Below are 14,996 nucleotides of genomic sequence, written 5' to 3'. Positions count from 1 at the left end.
GATCGCAGACAAACTAAATTCCTTCTTTGCGTCCGTCTTTACGAAGGAGGACACCTCAACAATACCTGAAGCGGAGAAACTGTTTACAGGAGAAATAGAGGACACCCTCACCACAGTTGAAGTGAACTTAGATCAGATATACTACCAGATCGACAAACTTAAAAGTGACAAATCCCCTGGACCGGATGAAATTCACCCAAGAGTCTTGAAGGAATTGAAGGTTGAAATCGGAGAGTTATTGCAAAAACTTGCAAACCTGTCAATCAGAACTGGTCAGATACCAGACGACTGGAAGAAAGCGAACGTCACGCCAATTTTCAAAAAAGGATCGAGAGGAGAACCGGGCAATTATAGACCTGTGAGTCTTACGTCTGTCCCAGGCAAGATGATTGAATCACTGATCAAGGATAGCATAGTTCAGCACTTGGACACACACGACTTGATGAAACCCAGTCAACATGGATTCAGGAAAGGGAAATCGTGTTTGACGAATTTACTCCAATTCTTTGAGACCGTGAACGAGCAAATTGATAGTGGAAAGCCGGTGGACATAATATACTTGGACTTCCAGAAAGCGTTCGACAAAGTTCCACACGAAAGACTTCTCAGGAAACTACAAAGCCATGGCATAGAGGGAGATATACAAAGATGGATAGGCAAATGGCTGGATAACAGGAAGCAGAGAGTGGGCATTAATGGGAAGTTCTCCGACTGGGAGATAGTGACTAGTGGTGTACCCCAGGGCTCAGTACTTGGACCGATCCTTTTTAATATTTATATCAATGACTTGGAAAACGGAACATCCAGTGAGATCATCAAGTTTGCAGATGACACAAAACTCTGCCGGGCAATCAGATCGCAGGAGGATAGTGAGGAACTCCAGAGCGATTTGTGTCGGTTAGAAAAATGGGCGGAGAAATGGCAGATGAAGTTCAACGTGGAGAAATGCAAGGTAATGCATTTAGGCAGTAAGAATAAGGAATACGAGTACAGAATGTCAGGTGCAAGTCTGGGAAAAAGTGTACAAGAAAGGGATCTGGGTGTACTGATAGATAGGACCCTGAAGCCGTCAGCACAATGCGCGGCAGCGGCAAAGAAGGCAAATAGAATGTTGGGCATGATAAAGAAAGGAATCTCGAGTAGATCGGAGAAAGTTATAATGCCGCTTTATAGGGCAATGGTCAGACCCCACTTGGAATACTGCGTCCAACATTGGTCTCCCTACCTAAAGAAGGATATAAAACTGCTGGAGAGGGTGCAGAGACGAGCAACCAAACTAGTGAAGGGTATGGAGAAACTGGTATATGAGGATCGACTTAAAACACTGGGATTGTTCTCCCTTGAGAAAAGGAGACTGCGTGGGGATATGATCGAGACCTTCAAAATACTGAAAGGAATCGACAAAATAGAGCAGAGAAGATTATTTACATTGTCCAATTTGACACGGACAAGAGGACATGAAATGAAGCTAAGGGGGGACAAGTTCAGGACTAATGTCAGAAAGTTCTGCTTCACACAGAGAGTGGTTGGCATCTGGAATACTCTCCCAGGGGAGATTATTGCAGAATCGACAGTCCTAGGCTTCAAAAGCAAACTAGATGCATATCTCCTTGAGAGAGGCATATAAAGTATGGTTGGCTATAAAATAAACCAGGTGTATACCTGACAGGGCCTCCGCGTGTGCGGATCGCCGGACTTGATGGACCGAAGGTCTGATCCGGAGATGGCGCTTCTTATGTTCTTATGTAGAGCCCCGATGCGGATGTCTTACAAGCATACTTGCTTGAAGAAACTTCAGAAGTTTCGAGATGCCCGCACCGCGCATGCGCAAGTGCCTTCCCGCCCGATGCTCCGGGCGTGTCTCCTCGGTTCTTTTTTTCCGCGGAGCTGAGAAGTTTTGCTTCAATTCTCTGCGCTGAGTGAACCCGTGTTCTTACCTTCTAGTACCGCGGTTTTGAGTTTTTTGCTCTTTATCGTGTGTTGTATTTCATTCGTTTCTTATTTTTCAAAAAAAAATAAATAAATTTCTTCCGGATATTCGACCGGGTCGGCCGCGTGGCTGAGGCCGTGCTCCTTCGATCTCGCAGCGGAGCTTTTTCGGCCTATGTCCCGGCCGATTACCGGTTTTAAGAAGTGCAGCAAGTGCCAGCGCGCGATTTCGTTGACGGACCCGCATCGACGCTGCCTGCAGTGTCTTGGTCCTGAACATCTTCCGAAATCGTGCCGGCCTTGTTCCACTCTCACAGCACGTGCGTTTAAGCGTCGCTGTTTCCTGTGGGAGTCAATGTTCAAGATGGAAGCTGCTAAGGAACCTTCGGCTTCGACTTCGAGCAGCGCTTTGCCTGTACCTGCGAAGTCATCCTCGGCTCCTGCTGCATCGAGTCTCTTGAAGCCGGCCTCCTTCGTTCCAGCTTCGACCCTGCCTCCTGCTTCGGTGCCTCCCTCGGTCTGCTCAGAACAGGTACCTCCTCAGACCATTCCCCCAGTGGTTATCAAAGCACTCGACCACTCAGGAGCGCGAAGACCATACAGGAGGTCCCACTTCGAGTGCGGCTCCCTCCTTGTCGGCTTTGCTGCGGTCGATCATGGAGGCCCAAGTCATTGATATGACCACCATGGAGTCCAAGTGGCTGGCCATGATCCAGGGTGGGCAAGCAGTTCCTCCTCGGGGGGGCGAGCCGCCCCCTCCTCCTCCCCCTCGCCGTTCGCTCTCGTTGCTCGGGGAGTTGGAGCGGCGCTCGGCGGCCAGTTCATCGAGGTGTGCTTCATTTAGTGACATGCCGCCTCTGGAACCCATTCCCCCTCCGGGCGAAGAACTTTGGGACATTCCTTCGGGTAATCGAAGCCCTGGGCATCGCCAGGAAGAGTTCTTCCGCACTCCCTATCAAGCATGGAATGTGGCTCGAGAGGCATCGAGCCATCTTCCTCTTCGCTCTACGGCCTCCAGCCCTATCTACTCATTGGAGGCCTCTGGGGACCAGTCTAAGCACCGCCGGTCCAGGTCTCCTTTGAGACACAGGGAGGGGCATCGTTCCAGGCATTCTTCTAGGCATTCTACAGTCTCGCCTCAGAAGAAACTACCGTGTGGGGGTATTCCTCTTCGGATGTCTCCCCTCCGGGGCCGGAGTACGAGGATCCCTATGGCTCTTTCTCGCCCTGCCGATCACAAGTCTCCTTGGATCCAGAGGCCTTGACTTCATCCAGCCCGTCCCGCTGGCCTGTGTTGGCGGACCAATTGTCTTTTTCGTCTTTTCTCAGGCAGATGGCGGATGATCTCGACATCACCTTGGACTCTGGATACCATGCATCTGCCTCATCCTCCTGCCGAGTCTCTTCGTCTACCTTTGCACAAGCTTCTCGACCAGACCTTTATGCGATGTTTCGAAACACCATACTCTATTCCTGCCGTTCCTGGCAAACTGGATGCCAGGTACCGCACGGTCCATCACAAGGGGTTTGAGGGCTCCCAGCTTTCTCATCAGTCCCTGTTGGTCGAGTCCTCCCTCAAAAGATTTCATCCGTCCCAGGTGTATGCCTCGGTGCCACTGGGCAGAGAGGGCCGGACCATGGATAAATTTGGGAGGCGCATCTACCAGAACTCGATGATGGCATCTAGAGTTCTCAATTACACTTTCCATTTTGCAACTTATTTGGAGTTCTTCCTGCCTGTGCTTCGGAAGTTTACACCTTACATTGAATCTCAGGCTCGTTTTGAATTTGAGGAGGTGGTCACCTCGCTATCCCAGCTGCGACTTCAACTGATGCATTCCTCCTATGATGCCTTCGAGCTCTCGGCACGAGCCGCTGCCTGCTCCGTGGCCATGCGTCATTTAGCCTGGCTTCGAACCATTGACATGGACCCGAACCTCCAGGACAGGCTTGCCAACGTTCCCTGTGCGGGTGCTGATTTGTTTGATGAATCTATTGAGACCGTGACGAAGAAGCTGTCGGACCATGAAAAATCTTTCCAGTCCATCCTTCGTCCCAAGCCTAAACCTGCTCAGTCTCGACCTTCTCGACCGCCCTTGATCTATCAGCAGCGCTATACTCCCAGGCAGGCTCCTGCTGCAAGGCAACCAGCGAAGCGGCAGCCACCACAGAAGGCTCAACAAAAACCTCAGCCTTCTGCTGTCCCTAAGGCTCCTCAGCCTTTTTGACTCTCTGATAGGGAGCATAACCAACACCGTTCTGCCATCCCCTGTCTTTCCAATTGGGGATCGCCTCCATCATTTTTATTATCGATGGACGGCTATTACCACCGACTTTTGGATCCTTACCATCATCAGGGAAGGATATTCTCTTCAGTTCCTTCGGGTCCCCCCGGACCACCCTCCAAGAGAGTATCCTGCCAACTTGACCCAGACCGCCCTTCTTCTTCAGGAAGCTCAGGCTTTGCTCCAACACAACCGGGGGTTTTACTCCCGGTACTTCCTTGTTCCGAAGAAGACGGGCGACCTGCGTCCAATTCTGGACCTCAGGGTCCTTAACAAGTTTCTGGTCAAGGAGAGATTTCGCATGCTGACCCTTGCTTCTCTCTACCCCCCTCCTCGAGCAGAACGACTGGATCTCAATGAGGCCTACACTCACATTCCCATTCATCCGGCCTCTCGCCAGTTCCTCAGATTTCGGGTGGGACATCTACATCTGCAGTATCGAGTGCTTTCATTCGGCCTGTCCTCGTCTCCCAGGGTCTTCACAAAGTGTCTGGTGGTCGTGGCCGCTGCACTCCGGAACCAGGGTCTTCAGGTATTTCCCTACCTCGACAATTGGCTCATCAAGGCCACCTCGGCTTCGGGGGTCATCTCGGCGACCCTGACAACGATTTGGTTCCTGCAGAGTTTGGGCTTCGAGATCAACTTCCCAAAATCTCATCTGCAGCCTACCCAGTCTCTTCCCTTCATCGGGGCAGTTCTGGATACTATTCAGCTCAGAGCATTCCTTCCTCCACAGCGCCTGGATGCTCTTCTTCACCTCTGCCAGTCAGTGTCTTCTCGCCAGTCCATCTCAGCGAGACACATGATGGTTCTCCTGGGCCACATGGCCTCTACAGTTCATGTGACTCCTTTTGCCAGACTTCACCTCAGGATTCCTCAGTGGACCCTGGCTTCTCAATGGACACAGATGTCAGATCCTTTGACTCGTCACATCATAGTCACTCCTGCTCTTCAGCAGTCTCTACATTGGTGGATGACCTCTTCAAATCTATCCAGAGGTTTGCTGTTTCACACTCCTCCCCACCAAAAAGTTCTCACGACCGATTCCTCGACCTATGCCTGGGGAGCTCATCTAGACAGCCTTCACACTCAAGGCTTTTGGACCAGTGCGGACCGGCTGTGCCATATCAATCTTCTGGAACTCAGGGCGATTTTCAATGCTCTTCAAGCGTTTCAACATCTGCTTCACGACATGGTGGTCCTCATTCACACGGACAATCAGGTCGCCATGTATTATGTCAACAAGCAGGGGGGCACAGGCTCAGCCTCTCTCTGTCAGGAACCTCTCAGAGTCTGGGATTGGGCAATTCGCCACAACACCTTCCTCAAAGCTGTCTACATTCAGGGGAAGGACAATGCCTTAAGTCGTCTCCTCCAGCCTCACGAATGGACCCTCCATTCCAGGCCCCTTCATCAGATCTTCTCTCAGTGGGGGACGCCTCAGATAGACCTCTTTGCGGCTCCCCACAACTTCAAACTGCCTCAATTCTGCTCTAGGATCTACACTCCTCATCGCCTCGAGGCAGATGCTTTTCTGCTGGATTGGGGGAATCGTTTTCTGAATGCGTTTCCTCCATTTCCTCTCATTCAAAAGACTCTGGTCAAATTGAAATCCGACCATGCCACCATGATTCTGATAGCTCCTCGGTGGCCCAGACAGTCTTGGTACTTCCTTCTACTTCAACTCAGCAGCAGGGAGCTGTTCCTTCTTCCAATGTTTCCTTCACTGCTTACTCAGCAACAAGGATCTCTACTCCATCCCAACCTGCAGTCTCTCCACCTGACAGCTTGGTTCCTCTCAACATGACTCCCCGTCAGTTTTCCAAGGCGGTGAGGGATGTGTTGGAGGATTCCAGAAAGCCTGCTACTAGACAATGCTACTCCCAAAAATGGACTAGATTTTCTACCTGGTGTGTTTCTTATCGTAGGGAGCCTCAGCGAGCCTCCCTGTCTTCTGTTTTGGACTATCTTTTACACCTCTCTCATTCTGGCCTCAAGTCTACATCGATACGAGTCCATCTGAGTGCAATTGCGGCTTTCCATCAGCCTCTGCAAGGGAAACCTCTCTCTGCTCATCCTGTGGTTTCCAGATTTATGAAAGGACTTTTCCATGTCAATCCTCCTCTCAAACCTCCTCCAGTGGTTTGGGATCTCAACGTTGTCCTTTCTCACCTTATGAAACCTCCTTTTGAGCCTCTCAACAAGGCTCCGCTGAAGTTTCTCACTTGGAAAGTGGTTTTTCTGGTTGCCCTCACTTCTGCTCGCAGGGTCAGTGAGCTTCAGGCCTCAGTGGCGGATCCACTTTTCACAGTATTTCATCATGACAAGGTGGTCCTTCGCACTCATCCGAAATTCCTACCTAAAGTGGTCTCTGAATTTCATCTCAACCAATCCATAGTTCTTCCTGTGTTTTTTCCAAAGCCTCATTCTCATCCTGGAGAATCAGTTCTTCACACTCTGGACTGTAAATGTGCTTTGGCTTTCTACCTGGATCGCACCAAACCACACAGAACTGCTCCTCAACTTTTCGTCTCCTTTGATCCGAACAAGTTGGGACGCCCTGTCTCGAAGCGTACCATCTCCAACTGGATGGCGGCTTGCATCTCTTTCTGCTATGCCCAGGCTGGATTACCCCTTCCCTGTAAAGTCACAGCCCATAAGGTCAGAACAATGGCGGCCTCTGTAGCCTTCCTCAGATCGACACCGATTGAGGAGATTTGTAAGGCTGCCACTTGGTCCTCGGTTCATACATTCACCTCTCATTATTGTCTGGATACTTTCTCCAGACGGGATGGACAGTTTGGCCAAACAGTATTATAAAATTTATTCTCCTAAGTTGCCAACTCTCCCACCATCCCATTGAGGTTAGCTTGAAGGTCACCCACTAGTGAAAATACCTGCCTGCTTGTCCTGGGATAAAGCAATGTTACTTACCGTAACAGTTGTTATCCAGGGACAGCAGGCAGCTATTCTCACGTCCCACCCACCTCCCCTGGGTTGGCTTCTCTGCTAGCTACCTGAACTGAGGAGACACGCCCGGAGCATCGGGCGGGAAGGCACTTGCGCATGCGCGATGCGGGCATCTCGAAACTTCTGAAGTTTCTTCAAGCAAGTATGCTTGTGAGACGTCCGCATCGGGGCTCTGTCGGATGACATCACCCATTAGTGAGAATAGCTGCCTGCTGTCCCTGGATAACAACTGTTACGGTAAGTAACATTGCTTTCTACGTAAGTCGAGTGTTCTTAAATCAGAGACTGCCTGTATTGTAAAATGTAATTATTCATGACAGTGTTACTTTAAATGTCTTCTGGATCCTGCATTCTCAAGTTCCATTGTGCCTTTATCCCTGTATGAGAAAGTAGCAGTAACTATCATGGTTACAGTAGATACTGGGTAATAATAGCATTGTCAGCAGAGGACTTCTAGGTTTATTATTAACCCTGTAAATTCAGAGTACTATTTGAATAGATAGGCTCCTGGGTGGCTTATTTGCTTAGTATGAGTTCTACTTTTTTATGGGCATTTTGGTTCACTATGTTTTACTTAATATAATTGATGAATTTCAGATGACTGAAAGTTGTCTGAGAGTAATTGGATGCACTGTTGATACTGCACACACTAAGGCATGATCTGTTAAGGTACTAGTGACATCTTAAAATGTGGTACATTTAACCTGGACTTTTCTGCTATTCCTCAGAACCTGAAAAAATACCTACTGGTAACATAACAGTTATTGCCCCAAATATCTCCACAAACTCTCTGCAAGTCTCCTGGACTAAACCACCTGGCAATGTGGAATACTATGTAATTGACCTTCAAGGTGCTGTAAACTTCACCCAGAACAGCACATCTGTGACATTTACGAACTTGCTCCCTGACAGAAATTACAGCATCACAATAACAACTGTCAGTGGTGATCACAGACAAAGGTCGGATCTAGTGTTCTGTGCAACTTGTAAGTTAACCTTTTATATATTTACCCATTAAATCTCAACGTTCACTTCGATAGGGTTGTACAGGACAACAATGTTCATTTTGTTTTTCCATGCTGTTTCTAGGTGTTTTTGTGTAGATTATTTTGTTTCATGGAGGTAGTGCCCTGGAAAGAGTGCACTAGTTCTGAAGAATGCATACCATTTTTTAGTGGTACGTGCATGCAGGTTTGATTCTTGTCATTTTGGGCTGAAACAACTTGGGAAATGCACATCTCAAATGAATGCACATTTCTAGGGCTCAGTATTTACACCGATGAAAACAGGAAAGGGATGTAGTTGTACAACCACATGTAAAGAGGTTTATTTTCCCTATCTGTCCCGGTGGACGGTCTCACAGTCTGTCTAAAGTACCTGGAGTAGTGGAGGATTAAGTGATTTGCCCAGGGTCACATGAAACAGCATGGTGTGTGAACCCACAACCTCAGGGTGCTGAGGCTGTAATTCTAACCGCTATGTCATGCTTTCCTCCTTCCATTATGTACCTTAGTTAAATCATTGCTCATTACAATTTTTGCAACTGAGAAGTGCATATATGCTGTAGCTATGTGCTTGGTTTCAGCCTAAAGACAGAAATTTCAGAGCATTGACAGAGGCAGGTGGCACCTTTATAGACAGTATTTCCCAAATTGGTCCTGGAGTACCCCCTTGCCAGTCAGATTTTCAGAATGTCTGCGATGAATTTGGATGGAGGCAGTATATGCAAATCTGAAAACCTGACTGGTAAGGGGGGGGGGGATACTCCAGTACTGACTTGAGAAACATTGATATTGACTTACCAGTTTGTTTTAGAAATGTTGAAAAGCATATGTTAGAAACATGACGGCAGATAAAGGCCAAATGGCCCATTTAGTCTGCCCATCCACAGTAACCATTATCTCTTTCTCTCTCTAAGAGATCCCACGTGCCAACCTCAAACATAATTTTCAATAGTGTACTTATACAAGTATCATGCTACCTCCTACCTCTTTTATTTATTTCTATAGTGCTACCAGACATACGCAGTGCTGTACAGAATCAAAGTCATCCTTTATACGTTCATATGTGGTTATTTAACTTACCTAACCTGCATATAACACCTTGGGTGAATCTCTTCATAAAAGTTAATAAATCCCAAGAAATAAATATTCAAGCACAAATTGGGACATTCTATAAATGGGTTCTAGGTTAGATGCACTAATTGGAAACACCTAGTGACGCCTAACTGAATTCTGCACAAAACTTAATTGGTTTTAATTTGTTTAATTGGGATAGTAATTGACCATACCATTAAAATAATTTTTCAAAACAATTAATTTAAATTTTGTGTGAAACACTGTGTGGCCCCTAGCGACACCTTAGTCAAGGCACCTACCTGAAAAGTGGTTAGGGGGCAGAGAAAAGGCATGGTTAGCTTAGGCGTCGCTAGATGTCTGTGTTAGTTGCCAGGAAATTAGGCCAGGAAGACCCTGGATTAATGGCGCCTACCACTAGGACACCTAGTGATGACTACGCCCGCTTAGGTGCCGCACGGTTAATTGACAACTGCACCAGTCGGCACTTACAAGTTAGGCGCCATTTATAGAAAATCAGGTGGTTTGTATTTGACTATCAGGTTGCCTGAAAAGTATGAATATCCCTTGTTAGGTGCTTTTTAAAAAAATTTATCTTAGATATTTATTGTAAATTGTTTAAATTTATTAGATGCTTGATGGGAGCTCTAGGTGAAATGTAAAAGATTTTTCCATGAAATTTTATTGAGCTCTTCACATTCCATGGCTGTGATTAAGACAAACAGTAGATTAATACAATTACCATATAATTTGTATAGTCAGCATACTTTTTCTGATCATGCATTATCCTTTATTCTCTATTGTGTATTCCTATTTGAGTTTGTTATACACTACAGATTACATTTGTGGACTAACTGGCTATATATACTCATTAATAAAACAAATAACTGCGATTTCCTTCCTTATTTTAACAGATCCTTCTAAACCAGGCACTTTAAATTTGGTAGAGGTGGGAACTAACAATATGTTTCTTAACTGGAGTGAACCTGAAAATATGAGCAGAGGAGAATATTATTTTAATATTACCTATAAACCTTCATCAGGATATTCTCTGCATCGCAATGATACTTCTGTGAACCTGACAGGTCTTACAGCTGGAACAAAATTCACAGTAACAGTAGTGACCATTGGGGCTTTTGGATATCAGAGTTTACTTGAGAGCAAGTCTTTCTACACAAGTAAGGGATTTCTTATTATACAATTACTGTATATACTCAAACACAAATTGAGGTTTTTGGGTAAAAAAATGGCCCCAAAATGGGGGACTCAGTTTGTTTGGGTCAGCACCCACCTGCCCCCCTCCTTGACTTGTTGCAAGCCTCCACCAGGCCTGTTGTAAGACCTGGTAGTCCAGTGGTGGGCCGGGACAGGAGGATTGCCTCCTGTCCTGGCTGACTCTAACAATTCTCACCTCCCTCCCACATCCCCAATTAGTAAGAACATAAGAATTTGCCTCCGCTGGGTCAAACCAGAGGTCCATCGCGCCTAGCAGTCCGCACCCGCGGTGGCCCATCAGGTCCATGACCTGTCATGTTTACTTGATTTAGCCCAATAGTCCCCTTGTTTTTATCTTTACTCTTTCCATACTCTTATCTACCCTTATCTGTATCCCTCAATCCCCCTATCCTTCAGGAATCCATCCAATCCCTCTTTTAATCCCCTTAGCGTACTCTGCCCGAACACTTCCTCCGGGAGCGCGTTCCATGTGTCCACACCCCTGTGTGTGAAGAAGAACCTCCTGGCATTGGTTTTAAACTTGTTCCCTTCCAGTTTCTCCAAGTGCCCTCTTGTGCCTGTGGTTCCCCGTAGTTTGAAGAATCTATCCTTGTCTACCTTCTCCATGCCCCTCATGATCTTGAAAGTTTCTATCATGTCTCCCCTAAGCCTCCTCTTTTCCAGGGAGAAGAGTCCCAACTTGTCCAGCCTTTCAGCGTATGAACAGTCCTCCATGCCATTTATCATTTTCGTAGCTCTTCTCTGGACCCTCTCAAGTATCGCCATGTCTTTCTTGAGGTACGGCGACCAATATTGGACGCAGCACTCTAGATGCGGGCGCACCATTGCACGATACAGTGGCATGATGAATTCCTTCGTCCTGGTTGTAATTCCCTTCTTAATGATGCCCAGCATTCTGTTAGCTTTCTTCGAGGCCGCTGCACATTGCGCTGATGATTTCATGGTTGTATTCACCAGCAAACCCAAGTCTTTTTCAAGATTACTCTCCCCCAGCAATGTTCCCCCCTTTTGTAGCTGTACCTTGGGTTCCTTTTCCCTATATGCATGACCTTACATTTTTCTATGTTAAAGCACATTTGCCATTTGTTTGCCCACTCTTCCAGTTTGCTTAGGTCCCTTTGCAGGTCTTCGCACTCCTTTGTGTTCCTAACTCTGCTGCAGAGTTTGGTGTCATCAGCAAATTTTATAACTTCACACCTCGTCCCCGTTTCCAAGTCGTTGATAAATATATTGAACAGCAGTGGTCCCAGCACCGACCCCTGCGGAACACCGCTTGTGACCCTCTGCCAGTCGGAGTATTGACCCTTCACTCCAACCCTTTGTTTAGTGCCGGCCAACCAGTGCCTGATCCATCTGTGTACATCTCCTCCCACCCCGTGGTTCGACAGTTTCTTAAGTAGCCGCTCATGGGGGACCTTATCAAAGGCTTTTTGGAAGTCGAGATAAATGATATCTATGGATTCCCCTTTGTCCAACTGGCTGTTGATCCCTTCAAAGAAGTGCAGTAGGTTTGTTTGGCACAATCTTCCTTTGCAGAAGCCATGTTGGCTCGGTTTCAGTTATCCATTTCTTTCTATGTGTTCACAGATGCTATCCTTTATTAATGCTTCCACCATCTTGCCCGGAATCGAAGTCAAGCTCACCAGTCTGTAGTTCCCCGGGTCACCCCTCGATCCCTTTTTGAAGATAGGTGTGACATTCGCTAGCTTCCAGTCCTCCGGTACCTTCCCAGTGCTTAGTATAAATAGTACCATTAATATCCCTGGTGGTCCAGCGGTAAACCAAGTCAGGAGTGACCTTTTTTTAAGCTCCTGCCCCATGCAGAGCCGGTGTCTGAATGGCTGGACCACCAGGTCTTTTAATGGTACTATTTATACTAAGTGGGGAGGCGGGAGGGAGCTGAGAATAGTTAGTCGGCTGGGACAGGAGACGGAAGGAATCCCTCATGTCCCGGTCCACTGCTGGCCCACCAAGTTTTAATGGCAGGCTTGGTGGAGGCCTGCTAGGCATCATGAGGGAGGGGGAAATGGTGCAGAACCTGGCAGGGAGGGAGGAAGGACAGGGTGAAAAGTTTGGAAGGGAGGGGGGAAGACTGGGTGCTGACCTTTGCAGGGCAGGGAGGGAGGAGGACAGGGTGAAGAACTCGACAGGGCAGAGCACTTTTGTGCCTTCCGCCTTTACCTCTTCTTGCCAGCTCCCTCTTCCCAGCTGCATTTCTGTTGTGAAAGCTGCAAGCGGCGGCTCCAGCATATGAGCTGGTTTTGCAAAGCCACGCTTGACAGCTCGTGTATGCAGCCTGCTGACGCGGAAGCCTTCCCTCCTACATCAGAGGTATGGCTTCCGGGTTTGCGGGCCACATGCACGAGCCACCGAATTTGGTATGTGGTACATGGAACAGAGGGGCATGACTAGGGGCTTGTTGGAACACTGAAGGAAGGAGGTGGGACAGGAAGAACATAAGAAATGCCTTCACCGGATCAGACCTTAGGTCCATCTAGACCAGCGACCCGCACACACGGAGGCTAAGCTAGGTGTTCCCTGATGAAGACCTTGTTAACCCCATATCCCTCAATGTGATTTGCAATAAGGTGTGCATCCAATTTACCTTTGAATCCCAGAATGGTGGTCTCCCTCACAACCTCCTCCGGGAGAGCATTCCAAGCATCCACCATTCGCTGTGTGAAACAGAACTTCCTGACATTTGTCCTGGGCCTGATGCCCCTCAGTTTCATTCCATGACCTCTTGTCCATGTCACATTTGACAATGTGAATAACGATGTTTCTTGCTTTATTTTATCGAATCCTTTTAGTATTTTAAAAGTCTCTATCTTATCCCCTCGCAGTCTTCTCTTTTCGAGGGTGAACAAACCCAGTTTTCCGAGTCATTCCTTGTAGCTCAGATTCTCCATACCTTTTACTAGTTTTGTGGCCCTCCTCTGTACCCTCTCCAGTAGGGTTATATCCTTCTTTAGAAAGGGAGACCAGTGTTGGATACAGTATTCCAAGTGTGGTCTGACCATCGCTCTGTAAAGCGGCATTATGACGTCCGCCGATCTGCTCGTGATCCCCTTCTTTATCATGCCCAACATCCTGTTTGCTTTCTTTGCCTCCGCTGCGCATTGAGCCGATGGCTTCAGGGTCCTGTCTATCAGTACCCCCAGGTCTCTTTCTTATTCGCTCTTGCCCAAAGTTACACCTAACATTTTATATTCATGCTCCTTGTTTTTCCTGCCCAGGTGCATTACTTTGCATTTTTCTATATTAAACTTTTCCGCCCATTTCTCCAGCTAGTTCAAATCCTTCTGCAGTCCTTCACTGTCCTTTTGTGTCCCAACTGCCTGACCTAGTTTTGTGTCATCTGCAAACTTGATAATATCGCTTGTTGTTCCCTTTTCCAGGTCATTTATGAAGATATTGAAAAAGATGGGCCCGAGAACCGAGCCCTGGGGCACACCGCTTGTCACCTTCTCCCAGTCCGAGAACTTCCCATTTAGGCTGACCCTCTGCAATCTGTTCTCCAGCCATTTGCCTATCCATCTTAGTATGTCCCCTTCTATTCCATGGCTTTGTAGTTTCCTCAGAAGCCTTGCATGCGGAACCTTGTCGAACGCTTTCTGGAAGTCCAAGTATATTATATCCACCGGGTCTCCGCTATCGATTTGTTTGTTCACCTTCTAAAAAAATTGAAGTAAATTCGTCAAACATGACTTCCCCTTCCTGAAGCCGTGTTAACTGGCTCTCATCAGGTTGTTATTTTCCAGGTGTTGTACTATGCTGTCCTTGATTAGTGCTTCAACCATCTTCCCAGGAACCGAAGTAAGACTCACAGGTCTATAGGGAGGAAGAAAGGGTACATTGGCATAGGAAGGGGAGAGGCAGCACCCTGGTTCGTAAGTACGACTTCTACGTAAGTCGAGTGTTCTTAAACCAGAGACTGCCTGTATTGTAAAATGTAATTATTCATGACAGTGTTACTTTAAATGTTTTCTGGATCCTGCATTCTCAAGTTCCATTGTGCCTTTATCCCTGTATGAGAAAGTAGCAGTAACTATCATGGTTACAGTAGATACTGGGTAATAATAGCATTGTCAGCAGAGGACTTCTAGGTTTATTATTAACCCTGTAAATTCAGAGTACTATTTGAATAGATAGGCTCCTGGGTGGCTTATTTGCTTAGTATGAGTTCTACTTTTTTATGGGCATTTTGGTTCACTATGTTTTACTTAATATAATTGATGAATAGACTCAGTTATTCAAATGACTGAAAGTTGTCTGAGAGTAATTGGACACACTGTTGATACTGCACACACTAAGGCATGATCTGTTAAGGTACTAGTGACATCTTAAAATGTGGCAAAAAACTAGTAAAGGAACAAGCTACTTTAAATACCTTTTTTAAACGAGAGAGGCGCTCAGAATCCAAGATGGAGTAAAAAAACTTCAATTTGGGGTACAAACCCCTAAAAAGCGTTTTTTTTATAGAATCAATCATTACACCATT

At 47.0% G+C, this 14,996-nt stretch overlaps 1 protein-coding gene across 1 annotated transcript in view; it reads left to right on the top strand.

Moving 5' to 3' along the window:
* The window catches only part of LOC117352352 (receptor-type tyrosine-protein phosphatase beta-like), a 450,002-nt gene that overhangs the window by 255,618 nt on the left and 179,388 nt on the right, over positions 1-14,996 (top strand). The window contains exons 13-14 of the mRNA XM_033928784.1: positions 7,913-8,170; positions 10,174-10,437. Coding sequence (XP_033784675.1) covers positions 7,913-8,170; positions 10,174-10,437 — 522 coding nt within the window. The remainder of the gene's footprint in view (positions 1-7,912; positions 8,171-10,173; positions 10,438-14,996) is intronic.

The sequence above is a fragment of the Geotrypetes seraphini genome, chromosome 19, assembly GCF_902459505.1.
Source record: "Geotrypetes seraphini chromosome 19, aGeoSer1.1, whole genome shotgun sequence".
NCBI classification, from domain to species: Eukaryota; Metazoa; Chordata; class Amphibia; order Gymnophiona; family Dermophiidae; genus Geotrypetes; species Geotrypetes seraphini.
This window is presented reverse-complemented; position numbering and strand designations above follow the sequence as displayed.